At 49.1% G+C, this 15,357-nt stretch overlaps 1 protein-coding gene across 11 annotated transcripts in view; it reads left to right on the top strand.

The window, feature by feature from the left end:
• Nucleotides 1-15,357, top strand: part of zmiz1a (zinc finger, MIZ-type containing 1a) — a 1,215,152-nt gene that overhangs the window by 873,358 nt on the left and 326,437 nt on the right. For all 11 annotated transcript variants that reach the window (XM_072491545.1, XM_072491540.1, XM_072491548.1 and 8 more), the window contains one exon: nucleotides 534-653. In XM_072491545.1, the coding sequence (XP_072347646.1) occupies nucleotides 585-653 (69 nt within the window). In that variant the 5' untranslated portion in view covers nucleotides 534-584. The remainder of the gene's footprint in view (nucleotides 1-533; nucleotides 654-15,357) is intronic.

Genomic DNA, 15,357 nt, shown 5'->3' with positions numbered 1-15,357 from the left:
CGATGCGCCTGACTTGACCGCAGAGCCAAGAGACTGAAATCGGCAGAGTTCCATTTCCTCGGATTAACCTCGCTCACCATGGACAATAAAATACGTTCCCCCGCTTGGATTTGCTTGAAGCCAAATTGATTTTGGATTCAGTCTGGAGTAAGCTAACAGTACAAAGGGAGCCCATAATTGCCCCGGGGCATATTGCACTCTCCTACTGTCAGAGAAAATAGAGGCTAAGGTTCTGAAGCGTGCCTCTGAATGTCACATTACAAGTTGTGAAGGTTCCCGGGGCCACCATTTTCGTCCATTTTTGGTGCTGGTTTTTTTTCCTACAGTTGTTTCTGACAGGAAGCTCTGCGGCCCGACCAGGTGTCGCTAGGTGACACATGGCATTGCAACGCAGAGCCTTTGCAAACTCAGCCACTGCAATCACTCGTCACCTGAGAAGACAAATAGCTCTGTGCCATCTGCGATCTGTTTGAGAGGATTGGCTGTGTTCACAAACCCCCGATCAATGATTCCGTTTTCTGTTTGCCTTGCAGAGTGGAGAAGTTTAATGGCTTTCAGGTAGAGGCCAGGAAGAGACAATAAAGATGAACACAGTAACCTCCATGGACAGACACATTCAGCAGACGAATGATCGGCTGCAGTGTATCAAACAGGTAAGGCTACAAAATCCCTGTGCACCCGGCTGATTCACATTCACTCTCCACAAATCACTGGCGCGAGGTTAATAGTAAACTCTTGAGGATCAAGTTCGGACTGAATGCAAAGGGCAACCTCAACATATTCTGCAGACTTGAATGGCTGGGTCACACTTTGATCAGATTCCCCACTTTTAATATGACACCAGTGTCTTTCAAAGGCGTTTTATTGTAAATCCATTGTTTTGTAAACATGCAACAAAATGGCACCATTTATTTCTCGTTTAAAAAAAATTAAAATTGCTTATCCGCTTCTCCGAATAGTTCAGTGGATAATTGTACTGCTTAGTCTGGAAGCGAGCCAGAGGTTGGCTTTATATTTGGCTTTCTGTCAGTATGGGTTACAGGACTGCCGCCTTGGTGTGAGTCTTTCAAACTGGTGCTGCTAAAATCAGCTCCCTAATCCTAAGGGTTTCTGATGTTGTTGGGATAAATAAGCCAGACTTGTTCACGCTGCGTGCGTGTGCTTGTGTGCGTGTGCGCGTGTGTGTAGGTACAAGACCTGATTGACTCTCCACGTCAGAAGACCGAGAGTTCAAGGGTTGCCTCTCCAAAAAAAAAATGGCCACCGAATGAGCTAAAATGTGTTAAAATTAAATTCTGATATTGGTCTAGAAGGGTTCAGTTAAGAGGGTGGTTGCATTGATCTGGCTTCTATTCTCTTGAAGATATAAGATTTGAGTTTGATCTGAGCTGAGGTGTTTAGATGATGAAGGGAATTGACTGAGAGAAACACCTTCACCTGGTGAAAGAGGCCAGCACAAAGGGACACATCTTAAAATTAAAGTACTTTGTAAAAACGTTATTTTATGTACTCGTGTAGGTTTCAATCATAGAATTTACAGTGCAGAAGGAGGCCATTCAGCCCATCGAGTCTGCACCGGCCCTTGGAAAGAGCACCCTAGCGGGTTCGTGTCCCGTCCCTGGGTCACTGTCCGTGTGGAGTTTGCACATTCTCCCTGTGTCTGCGTGGGTCTCACCCCCACAACCCAAAGGTGTGCAGGGTAGGTGGATTGGCCACGCTAAATTGAATATAAGTGGGGGGAAAAAAATAATTGGGTACTCTAAATTTTTTTAAAAAGAAAGAGCACCCTACTTAAGCCCACGCCTCCACCCTATCCCCATAACCCTGTAACCCCACCTAACCTTTTGGACACTAAGGGCAATTTAGCACGACCAATCCACTTAACCTGCACATCTTTAGACTGTGGGAGGAAACCGGAGCACCCGGAGGAATCCCACGCAGACACGGGGAGAACGTGCAAACTCCACACGGACAGTAACCCAAGGCTGGAATTGAACCCGGGTCCCGGAGCTGTGAGGCAGCAGTGCTAACCACCGTGCCGCAGCTCTTCCTATTCCCTGGTGATAGAAGATGTCGCAAAGCCCCTCATTCTCATACTCCCACACATGCTGCAGTCAGCCCCTCCCTCCCACCCACCCCCTCACACATGTGTACAACGCCCTTCCCATCTCCACGCACATACGCCTCTTCCCACACCCAAACGCACACGTTACACCCCTTTTGTTACGATGTTGTAACTGGACGGGAAGACTCCATAATGGATTCCTGGCTCAAAAGAATGTAAATTTTACTTTTTTAAAATAAAATGTGGAGGCACAGAGTCACAGACTACTAATTAGTCTCAACAACAAGAAAAAAATAATTAAACATGAAAAGTTGGATTAGTATACAATACCTCTTTACTCCCCCCTTAGCTTAATAAATGCACACAGATTTAAAGATTAACTTGGATTACAAAGTTCATTTTAAGCTACAATGGTCTCATTAACACAAAAAGTCCCTTTTAAGCACACAAGATGACTGTGGTCAAATACACACACTCCGCTCTGAACCCAAGTTAGTTGGCGCGATTCTCCGCTCCCGCGCCGGTTGGGAGAATCGCCAAATTTTCCCGCAACGCCCTCCCGCGATTCTCCCAAGCGGCGAGAACGGCCCCGTCGAGCTCCGCGCGGCACAGGCCGGAGAATCGCCCGAGAAACCCAGAATGGCGATTCTCCGGCACCCCTGCTATTCTCAGGCCCGGATGGGCTGGGCGGCCAGCCCAAAACGGCGGGTTCCCCCCGGCGCCGTCCACACCTGGTCACTGCCGGCGGGAACAGCGCGGGAATGCTGGGGGGGGGGGGTGGCCTGCGGGGGGGGGAAGGGGGGATCCTGCACCGGGGGGGGCCTCAAATGGGGTATGGCCCGCGATCGGTGCCCACTGATCGTCGGGCCGTCCTCTCTGAAGGAGGACCTCCTTTCTTCCGCAGCCCCGCAAGATCCGTCTGACATCTTCTTGCGGGGCGGACTCGGAGAGGACGGCAACCACGCATGCGCGGGTGACGCCAGTTATGCGGCGCCGGCCGGTCATGTATGCGGCGCCGGGATCGACCGGGACCTCGGCGCCGTGAGACTGCAGTGCTACCACTGCGCCACCGTGCTGCCCGCACTCCACTTTTGACAGTGAATTCAGTCCAGGATTTCACACCAACCCCTTTAGGATTCCTTGATCTTGATTGCTGTGCAAACTGCTCACAATTATTTTAGCTCTGAATTCCCAGGCTGGATTAAAATGATATCAAAAGTTTAATTTACTTCTGAAGTCTGATGTCCCACTTTAAATCTAGTTACTGCCATTGTCTCTTTAAATCAGAACACTTTGTTGACTCTTCCTTGAATTCTTCCGAACAATACTTTTGTTTTTGTCCTCTTAACTTCAGGTGCCTTAAACTTTCTTTCTGCCCCAATTCCCTGGCTATCTGCATTATATATTGTTCCTTCGGAAACTTGCATCTTGTTCTGTCCAGCTTCTGCTGGCAGGGATGAGAGCTGTTTTCTCCAGTGTCCTGTATCCATCTGCCCACAAATTCAGCTAAAACTGAAACTTAAAAGCTTCTTTACCTTACAAGGCCCCAGTTGCTAAGCAACCAGTGCTGGTATATTTACTTTTCATGCCGTAGCTCTCTCTTAGCACAATAGAATCACTGTTCGAACTTGAGCAACCCCCACACATACAAACATCTTTGGCAAGTATGAATCTAACTCTAGGATTTACATTTCCAGGCACAGAAACATTCAATTAAATCCACTTAAAACTATACCTTATTTCTAAAGTCTGTCAATACAAATATCAGTCCCCTAAAACAACTTTGTTTTCTGAACACTATGTAAACACATACACGCCCCTTAATACACACACACGCCCCTTTATACACACACACGCCCCTTTATACACGCACACACACACCCCTTAATACACACACACACACCCCTTTATACACACACACCCCTTTATACACACACGCCCCTTTATACGCACACGCACACACCCCTTTATACACACACACCCCTTTATACACACACACGCCCCTTTATACACACACACACACCCCTTTATACGCGCACACACACCCCTTTATACACACACACCCCTTTATACACACACACGCCCCTTTATACGCACACACACACACCCCTTTATACACACACACCCCTTTATACACACACACGCCCCTTTATACACGCGCACACACACCCCTTAATACACACACACACACACCCCTTTATACACACACACCCCTTTATACACACACACGCCCCTTTATACACGCACACACACACCCCTTAATACACACACACACACCCCTTTATACACACACACCCCTTTATACACACACACGCCCCTTTATACGCACACGCACACACCCCTTTATACACACACACCCCTTTATACACACACACGCCCCTTTATACACACACACACACCCCTTTATACGCGCACACACACCCCTTTATACACACACACCCCTTTATACACACACATGCCCCTTTATACACACACGCACACCTTTACACACACACGCACGCCTTTACACACACGCACACCTTTACACACACACACGCCCCTTTATATGCACACACACCCTTTTATACACACACACACACCCCTTTATATACACACACACCCCTTTATACACACACACACACCCCTTTATACACACACACACACCCCTTTATACACACACACACACCTTTATATACACACACACCCCTTTATACACACACACATGCCCCTTTATACACACACGCACACCTTTACACACACACGCACGCCTTTACACACACGCACACCTTTATACACACACACACACCTTTATATACACACACACCCCTTTATACACACACACACGCCCTTTATACACACACACATGCACACACACGCCCTTTACACACACGCATACACACACCCTTTACACACACACACATGCCACTTTACACACACACCCCTTTATACACACACATGCCCCTTTATATATACACACACACGCCCCTTTACACACACACGCCCCATTACACACACACACATGCCCCTTTACATACACGCCCCTTTACACACACGCACACCTTTACACACACACGCACGCCTTTACACAGACACACACACCTTTACACACACGCACCCCTTTACACACACACGCACACCTTTACACACACACGCACACCTTTACACACACATGCCCGTTTATACACACTTTCACACACACCCCTTTACACACACACACATGCACACACACGCCCTTTACACACACGCATACACACACCCTTTACACACACACACATGCCACTTTACACACACACCCCTTTATACACACACATGCCCCTTTATATATACACACACACGCCCCTTTACACACACACGCCCCATTACACACACACACATGCCCCTTTACATACACGCCCCTTTACACACACACACCCCTTTACACACATGCCCCTTTACACACACACGCACACACATGCCACTTTACACACACACACCGTTTTATACACACACACCGTTTTATACACACACACACCCCTTTACACACACACATACGCACCCCTAGCACACACACACCCCTAACACACACACTCACACCCCTAACGCATCCCTAACACACAAACCCGCCTCTCTTCCAAACTCTCGTCTCCTCACTCAGTCACCCAGTTGCTATCCTGGAGTAAGGAACCTGCAGACAGGAAGGCAGGGGCAGTAACACAGTAAATATGAAGCCACCACTCACATTCCTACCTCAGCCACCTGCCCTGCCAGCTTGTCCTAAACTCCGTCAGTGATTGAGTTACACTCTGCATTCTCTGTCTGCTCCCAAGTCCGTGTTCAAACATTCCGGGTCCACTTGAACACCCCACTGGAGATGGTTCCTGATATTGAAGAGTGCCATGGGCTGAATGCCCATTGAGCTAATGGGTCCCGGGCTGTCCCACCAGAGCCTCCAGACTGGATAGCCTCCTCTCCACAGACAATGTTGGGAGCACATCACCCCGAATGTGGCCTCTGCAACCTCATCGGGGCTCATACCACAGCATGGGGACCCCTGGCTGTGGGGAAGTGGTAGGGTCAGGGTCTGGGAGAGGTGCAGGCTTATTTGAAGGTGATAAACAGTGATAAGAAGGTGATTAATCTGTGCCCAATCAATGTAAAGTAGGCAACGTGCCAACTTCATGCGGTCTGCTCTTTTGGCTGACAACTAGGTGAAGCCAGCACTAACTGCGCTGTCCCTCAGCTGCAGCTGCAGCAGGAGGCCCAAGATGGTGGATTACTTGCACGGCTCGAAGAGGAGGTGCCCTGGTAGCTGGAATGTCGATACTGGCAGTCGCGCAGGGGTGACTCTGACCCCGGGAACTGTGGAAAATGGAGCGAGCTGCAAAGTTTTCCGGCGTTCAGCTGAAGGGCCTTGGCAGTGCTCAGTGGGAAGTGGGAGAGACATCCTTGGAGGTTCTCCCAACATACAATCAAAAGGTTGTGGCTCATCTCTGCCAAGAGAGGGAGAGGTGGAGTTAGCGCGCTGTAACAATTTTAGTTATGAAACGAAACGCTTATTTACAACAGACAATCTTAGAGTCTTGCAGCTTCGTGGCTGCCAGTCAGCGCCCAGAATCGATCTGAGGCAAAAGTGTTTGCTCGGGTAAACCCCCCCCCCCCCCCCCCCCCGCCCGGACTGGTTGCTGATGGGTTTTCCCAGGTCGATCACCCTTAAAGTGACCAGACACACTTAAGCAAACACAATAATAAGAGCAAGAAGCAAGTCTTGACTTCTTCAACTCCCAAGTTTATTGTGTTCAACAATCACTTCTCCAACAACGCCACAGTGCCACCTCTGTCCCCTTTGTACATTGGTTCAGTCGATGAAACAATTAAAACCCCAATTTCAACAGAAGTACTTGGAACTTAACCCTTTCCTAACAGACATCACATCCCTGCCCCTCTTCTCCTTTCATACAATTAGAATAGTTAAACTATATGGTTCCCAATAAATTTAACATTTAGCCCATTCAACCAGTCCACTGTGGATTCGGGCTCTCTGGTGGTTCTGTTATCTGGCACAGCAACGTTACCCGCCCGACTTGGATGCTTTTGCTTGGATACTTTCTGTAGAAACTGCTGCACCTGGTATCTCCTCCGATACTGGCAACGTGACCTCATCCGTTTCTGTGGTAATGGCAGGCTCCCCTGTCACAGGTTGACTCAGTGCTTTACTACTCAGACAACCAACAATGTATCCTGTTGCAATATAGTTTCAGGCTGCAGGCCTAGCTGCAACTCTTATCCACATAAGTGGCCCTCATGTTTCCTGACGATTCCATCTTGTATATTCTCCTGGTAAGCGTTCCAGGCTGGTGGTGCAATATGTATTTGTGTGCTGATAAGATTCATGCCCAATGCTGAATCCTTGCTGATGCGATTAGCGGAATAGCCCTGTCTTCCTTAAAAAGAGCCACAAGTGGTTTGCGATCCGTTACAACGGTAAAATGCCTTCCACACGCACACCTCCTTTAATCCACACATGACAGTGCGTTTTCAATCTGAGAATAGCCTTTGTTGGCCTCTGAGATGGTTCTGGAGACATGTCCTATCAGTCTCCCAGATCCCTCATCCATTATATGAGACAAAACCACACCGACCCAAAGGGGAGGCAGAGCAAGTTAACACCAATTTTCTGGACAGGTCAAAGTGCACCAGTAAACGAGATGAATGCAATAACTGCTTTACCTCGTTCAAAGCTTCCTTCTGAGGCGTTCTCCAAAACCAACACAGGTGCCTATTTAATAACACATGTATGGGGGCCAATAATTTCAACGAATTTGAGTGAACCTGCCCATGATAATTCACCATTCGTAAGAAGGACTTAAGCTCAGGTGTGTTTCTGGAGACCGGTGCCTCCTTTATTGCTCCTTAACCTTGTCTTCCATTGGGTGCAGCCCATGTGCATCGACCCAATAACCCAGGTAAATCACTTCATTGGCCAGAAAAGTACATTTCTCCTTCTTGAGGCGAACTCCAGCCTATTGATGTCTTCTTAGCACCTCTTCCAATTTATCCAGGTGCTTGGCTTCCGTCGACCCTGTCATCATTACATCACCCAGGTATGCTATTGCACATGGCAACAAACTTCCCATCATTCTCTGGGATATGGCACAAGCTGACAACCCGATGAAAGGCAGGCTCGTATATAAAATAAACCTTGGTGTGTTAATTGTAACGTAACTTCGGGAAGCATCATCCAACTCAAGCTGCTGATCAGCATGATCATGGCACATGTTTAACTTTCTATTAGATTTTCCAGCCAGCTTTGCGTACAAAACTTCCATCTTTGGAATGGGGCACTTGTCCAGCTTGGCAATGTTTAGTCCACACGAATGCAGACCGTCTTGTCCGGTTTTACCACTGGGACTGCGGGGGCAGCCCGTTCTGTAAACTGCACTGGCCAGCTGATTCCCAGCTCTTCAGACCTTTTCAATTCTATCTCCACCTTTTCGAACGAGGCGTAACGCACTGGTCTGGCCCTGAACAACCAAGGAGCTGCCTCTGGGGCTACGTGGACCTTTGCCTGCAGGCCCTTAACTTTATTTAGCTCACCACAAAATACATCTTTGCACTTCTTTATTAATTCTAGCAGGCCTCCTTTTATTTGAAAAATTTCTGTCCAATTTACTTTCATTTCTTTTGAGCCAGGAGCATCACAGTGACACAGTGGTTAGCACTGCTGCCTCACAGCGCCGAGGACCCGGGTTCAATCCCGGCCCCGGGTCACTGTCCGTGTGGAATTTGCACATTCTCCCCGTGTGTGCGTGGGTCCCACCCCCACAACCTAAAGATGTGCGAGGTAAATTGGCCACGCTAAATTGCCCCTTAATTGGAAAATAATAATTGGGTACTGTTTAATCAAACAACTAACATTTATTTACAACCTACTATCTGACAGAGCTCTGCAGCCTCATGGCTGCCAGTCAGTGCCCGGATCGATCTGAAGCAAAAGCCCACGCTTGCCTGGGTGAACCCTCCACCCTGGTCCCCGATTGTTTTTTCCTGGTCACATGGCACGGTCGGCCGATGGCCCCATTAAGTGCCAGGGATGACACTCGCCATGGACGGAGAGTGTCAGCGACACTCTACTACACAGCAGTGGGTGGCAAACGAAGAGATGTTGCAAATGTCTCCTGAACAGGAACGTGTCTCGTCACCCCAGTCACTTTTAGAGCCACTGGCAATACCCTCCGGCTTGAGACTGCTTACTGTGGGGCAGTTTGGTGCTGTGAGTTTGCGCTGTCCGGGAGTGGAGTTCTCACTGCACACCCTCACTTCACGCGTGCCGTTTACACGCACCAAAGGACTTTGCAAATGTATCGCCGTTCCTTCATCATTGCTGGGTCAAAATCCTGGAAGTCCCTCCCTACCAGCACAGTGGGGGTACCTACACCACAGGGACTGCAGCAGCTCACCGCCACCTTCTTGAGGGCAATTAGGGATGGGAAGCAAATGCTAGCCTAGCCACCGATGCCAGGGGGGGTTGTCATTGACTGCATTGGTGATAGCTGGACTGCACTTGGTGTTTTTCTCATCTGCGTAATCCGCGGCTCCAAACACAACTGGTTACTGTTGAAACTGAGAATACCGTGTACAATATCAGTCTGGCATCGCCTTTCACTCTGAACACCCAGCTGACAAGCAACCTCTCTTCATCCATTTGTTTGCGTTAAGCAAGCTATGTCGAATGTATGGGGCGTGACCTTGAGCTCTGATTTTTTTTTTTTTTTTATAAATGTTTTATTGAAAATTTTTTCCCAAACAACAATTTTTCCCTCTTACAAAGCAAACGCAACAATAACAATACAGAAATTTTAAACAATACACAAGTAACAAAACCCCTTTATCTTTGACCTAAACTAAACCCCCCCCCCCCCCCCCCCCCTCCCCCTGGGTTGCTGCTGCTGGTCATCTGTCTTCCCTCTAACGTTCCCCTAGGTAGTCGAGAAATGGCTGCCACCGCCTGGTGAACCCTTGAGCCGATCCTCTCAGGGCAAACTTTATCTGCTCCAGTTTAATGAACCCCGCCATATCATTTACCCAGGCCTCCAGTCCTGGGGGTTTCGCCTCCTTCCACATGAGTAGGATCCTGCGCCGGGCTACGAGGGACGCAAAGGCCACGACATCGGCCTCTTTCGCCTCCTGCACTCCCGGCTCTTCCGCAACTCCAAATAGAGCTAACCCCCAGCCTGGTTTGACCCGGGCCTTCACCACCCGCGAAATCACTCCCGTCACTCCCTTCCAATACCCTTCCAGTGCCGGGCATGCCCAAAACATATGTGCGTGGTTTGCCGGGCTCCCGCCACACCTCCCACATTTGTCCTCCACTCCAAAGAACCTGCTCAATCTTGCTCCCGTTATGTGTGCTCTATGTAGCACCTTAAATTGAATCAGGCTAAGCCTGGCGCATGAGGAAGAGGAATTTACCCTGCTTAGGGCATCAGCCCACATACCCTCCTCTATCTCCTCCCCTAGTTCTTCTTCCCACTTTCCTTTTAGTTCGCCCACCGACTCCTCCCCCTCTTCCCTCATCTCTCGGTAAATCTCTGACACCTTGCCCTCTCCGACCCACACCCCTGAAAGCACCCTGTCCTGTATCCCCTGTGTCGGGAGCAATGGAAATTCCCTCACCTGTTGTCTAGTAAATGCCCTCACCTGCATATATCTCAAGAAATTTCCCCGGGGCAACTTATACTTTTCCTCCAATGCTCCCAAGCTCGCAAAAGTCCCATCTATAAATAAATCTCCCACCCTCCTAATTCCCAACTGGAACCAGCTCTGAAATCCTCCATCCATTCTTCCTGGGGCGAACCTATGGTTGTTCCTGATTGGGGACCCCACCAGGGCTCCCCGCACCCCTCTCTGTCGCCTCCACTGTCCCCAGATATTCAATGTTGCCGCCACCACCGGGTTTGTGGTAAACTTTTTAGGTGAGATCGGTAGCGGCGCCGTCACCAGCGCCTCTAAACTCGTCCCTTTACAGGACTTTCTCTCCAGTCTTTCCCACGCCGCTCCCTCACCCTCCATCATCCATTTACGTATCATTGCCACCTTGAGCTCTGATTAAACGTTCTTTTGAATGGAACACCTCATTATCGTAAATATCCTCCGTATCTGGGTGTTTGTGGATAATTCTTTTTTTATTCTTGCAGCACGAGCGCGCGGCTCCTGGGCTGGCCGCGGCTTTTTATTTCCTCTCCACTCTGCGGCTCCTCACAAGTGAGCTGTGCTGCACTGTGTCACTGCTGGAGAGGCAGTCAGCAGCTGACATTCATTTGAGAAGGTCCCCAAGGGGGCAAATAGTTTCCGCGGCATAAAAAGCTTCAGCCCTGTTCAGATGCAGCAAACCTGCGCGAGGGGAGGAGGCAGCGGGGGACCGAGGGTCGCTGTTCGGTAACGGAACTCGGGAGCAAATTGGCCATGGCGGAGTAATTTAGTGGACTTTTCTTTTTAAAAGAAAGCCTTGACCTCCCCGTGCCTGCGTGGGTCTCACCCCCACAACCCAAAGATGTGCAGGGTAGGTGGATTGGCCACGCTAAATTGCCCCTTAATTGGAAAGAAAAAAAATTGGGTACTCCAAATTTATAATAAACAAAAGAAAACCTTGACATTGGAGTCGTTCAAATGCGTTTAATCTGAAATTCCGACATGTTCCCACTTATCTTATTTGCTGTGTAATGTGCCGGAGACAGGACTGAGAAGGTCAGCTACACACGAAGGTCGCAATGGTGATGGGAGCCCCCCCCCCCCCCCCCCCCCCCCCCAAACCAAAGCTACAATCAGCAGAGGTTTAATCACGCCAAACGTGTCTAAATTTTAATATTCCCGCTTCTCTTGGATTTCCCCACACTGGAAGCACCGTATTTGCCTTAACTGGATCACAGTGGGAACGCTGCCCTTCCGGGACAAGAAACCCCAATCCCGAGAGCTGTCGGTCAGTCGGCTTGTGGCCACTCGCGGAACTACAAGCAGTCCCACAGGAGGAGCGAAGTCAAGTAAAGTGCAGGCACTTTGGGAGCACGTGGATCGGACACCCTAGCAGGAGGGTGGGTCATATTAGCTGGGCTGGTGGGGGAGGGGCAATGGGGTTATCCTCTTGAGGGGTGGGGGGGGGGGAGGTCGATACCCCCAATGGGCAGAGAGGAGCCCCACCCTCCGAAGCAACCCGTGCAGTGAAAGCTGCCAGGCTATTAACCATGCCCCTGCCTTCCCCCACAGACTGCAATATTACGGCCGACACGCAATGAGATCCTGAAGTGGCTGTTGACTGTCCACTTATGGCCTCAATGGCCAAAGGTGGATGGGCAGGCTGTCTGATGCCCGACTGCCTCCTGTAGAATCGGGGACAGGCCTGGAGTGGCTCTGTTTTATGTGCTTTCCCACCCCCACCACCCCCCACTTCAATACATTGGCCGGGGGGAGGAGGTGAGTGAAAGGTTCTTGGTTTAAACATATTGTACAATACTAAGCTGCCGTCATGTCTTGCTTAGGAAGTTAATTTTCCAAGTTCGATCTGAGACACACAGACCAGGAAGGCACCAAGCTGGGTCTGTGGTCTGGTATTAAGGACTGTGTTACTTCAGTGGGGAGGGACCTGAAGGGGAGACGTAACAGCGTCATCCATAGGTTGCAAATCAATCTACCCCTCCAGTCCTTCGCTCACCCAGAGCCACTGGCCCCCCCCCCCCTCAAATCTTCTTCCCCCACACGAAGCTAAAACATGAGAGTGCTCTGAAGGTTCTGCCTTTATCGGCCTGAGTTCCGAATGGGTTTGTTCTGTCTTCACATCTGTGGTTTGTGACTGGGGGGGGCAAAATGAAATTTGATACAGCCAAAGGCCTGTCGTTGCTCAATAACCTGAGCTTTTGCATATTACAACCTGCAGCAACAATCTTGGGGGGGGGGGGGGGGGGGGGGGAGATTTGAAGGAGAAAATATAAAATCACAAGTATGGATTGGGTCAAACTGAGATCCAGTCATACTTAATACAGTGGCTGTGAGGCAAAAGATATCACCTCAGCTTAATAAGAGAGAAAGACTTTCATTTATATAGCGCTTTTCTTAACTGCTGGGTGTCTGACGGAGATTTAAACAAATGAAGTACTTTTGAAGAGTAGAAGACGGTGTAATGCAGAAAGTATGGAAGTCAATTTGTGCACAGCAGCTCCCACAAACGGGAGTGTGGTAATGTTCAGGTCGTCTGCTTTGGTGATGTTGATTGAGGGATGAATGTTGGCCCGGACACCGGGGAGGATTCCTCTGCTCTTCTTCAAAAGAGCATCTCGGGGCCTTTCCACACCCCATGAGCCAGCAGACTGACACCTCATCTGGAAGACAGTGCCACGCTCTCTTTTATCGGGTTTTGTGCTCAAGCCCTCGAGTGGGAGTTGAACCTGGAATCTTGCGTCTCGGAGGCGTGATTGCGACCCACAGAGTCACGGCTGAACCTCATGCAGGACGTTTGACTTTGTGTGTGACCAGCAACAGTCTGTCCTGGTCCACTCACCTTGATGCAACAGTCAAGAAAGCCCAACAACGTCTCTACTTCCTACGGAAGCTAAAGAAATTTGGCGTGTCTGCATCGACCCTCACAAACTTCTATAGGTGTGCCATAGAGAGCATCCTGTCCGGCTACATCACAACTTGGTATGGCCCAAGATCGCAAGAAACTGCAGACTGTGGTGAACTCAGCCCAACGCGTCACACAAGCTTGCCACCCCCACATTGATTCTGCCTACACCTCCCCGCTGCCTCAGGAAGGCAGACAGCATTATCAGAGACCCCTCCCACCCAGGCTTTGCCGTCTTCCAGACCCTTCCATCAGGCAGAGGATACATAAGTCTGAAGACCCGCACATCCAGACATAGGAACAGCTTCTTCCCGACAGCTACAAGACTCCTCAACGACTCCCCCTTGGTCTGATCTGTCCCCTGTAAGAACACTATTCACGACGCCCTATGCTGCTCTTGCTCATGTATTTGCTTTGTTTGGCCCCTTATTCCGCATTGTAACCAATCACTGTTTGTCGATGTACCATTTGTCAATGATCTCTGTTGATTATTCTTGTGTCTACTATGTATGTACTGTGTACGTTCCCTCAGCCGCAGAAAAATACTTTTCACTGTACTCCGGTACATGTGACAATAAATCAAATCAAATCAAAAAAAAATCTGAAGATTTGAATGTAATCAATATTTAATCTAGGGCAACACGGCGGCGCAGTGGTTAGCACTGGGTCTACGATGTTGAGGATCCGGATTCGAATCCCGGCCCTGGGTCACTGCCCGTGTGCAGTTTGAAAATGAATGAAAATCGCTTATTGTCACAAGTAAGCTTCAAATGAAGTTACTGTGAAAAGCCCCTAGTCGCCACATTCCGGCGCCTGTTTGGGGAGGCTGGTACAAGAGTTTGTACATTCTCCCCGTGTCTGCGTGGGTCTCACCCCCACAACCCAAAGATGTGCAGGGTAGGTGGATTGGCCACGCTAAATTGGCCCTTAATTGGAAAATAAAATAATTGGGTGCTCTAAATGTATATATATAAAATGTTTAATCTGTGAGCCGGCAGTGGGGTTTGGCTTTGTAGATGAGTGCAATCAGGCAGCAGAGAATCTGGGGCCTTTTTCAGTGTTAAACTGTTCTGCGTTCTGACTTCCTCCCACTCGAGAGGATCCTTTGCTTTGTTTGGAGAGTTTTCTCCCGAGTCGCCAGCCCACATGTCCTCATCAGCTCTAAGCAGCAATGAAAGGTTGCAAATATAATCAGGATTAGATTTGGTGAGAAAACTGTAACCTTCACCGAAAGGTCAGAGACCTTGGTGTGGGGGAGATGAAGGTGAATGCCTGGGTGTTTGTTGTACATCGCTGCAGGTTACGTGAGCTGATTTGCGGAGCAGCGAGGATGGGGAGAGGGGAAGATTAAGGAGCGGGACAGTGCATCACAATGGACAGTTGTTTTAAGAAGGGCAGTTATCTGGGTCACACAGTAAGGAATAAAAGGTTGAAACCAATAAGGGAAACCCAATATGTCACCTACTTGCAGTCATTGAAATGCTTCCCTCAGACATTTCACCTCACTGGAATTTCAAAGACAAGAGGTAGCAGCTTTTGACTTTAACTCGCTCTGTGCTGGACATCTTTTGCAGCTCTCCAATTAATATATTCCGTTTGCCATAAAACAGCTGGAAAATTGTTTAAAAATCACAAATGCTTTCAGTCTATCTGTGGAATATTTATTAATTCAGTAATGCCCTGGACCTGGCCATGCTCGGCAAAAGTAGCACAGTGATTCAGT

Source organism: Scyliorhinus torazame, chromosome 28 (genome assembly GCF_047496885.1).
Source record: "Scyliorhinus torazame isolate Kashiwa2021f chromosome 28, sScyTor2.1, whole genome shotgun sequence".
Classification (NCBI taxonomy): Eukaryota; Metazoa; Chordata; class Chondrichthyes; order Carcharhiniformes; family Scyliorhinidae; genus Scyliorhinus; species Scyliorhinus torazame.
The sequence above is the reverse complement of the archived record's forward strand: the minus strand, read 5'-3'. Positions and strand labels throughout refer to the sequence as shown.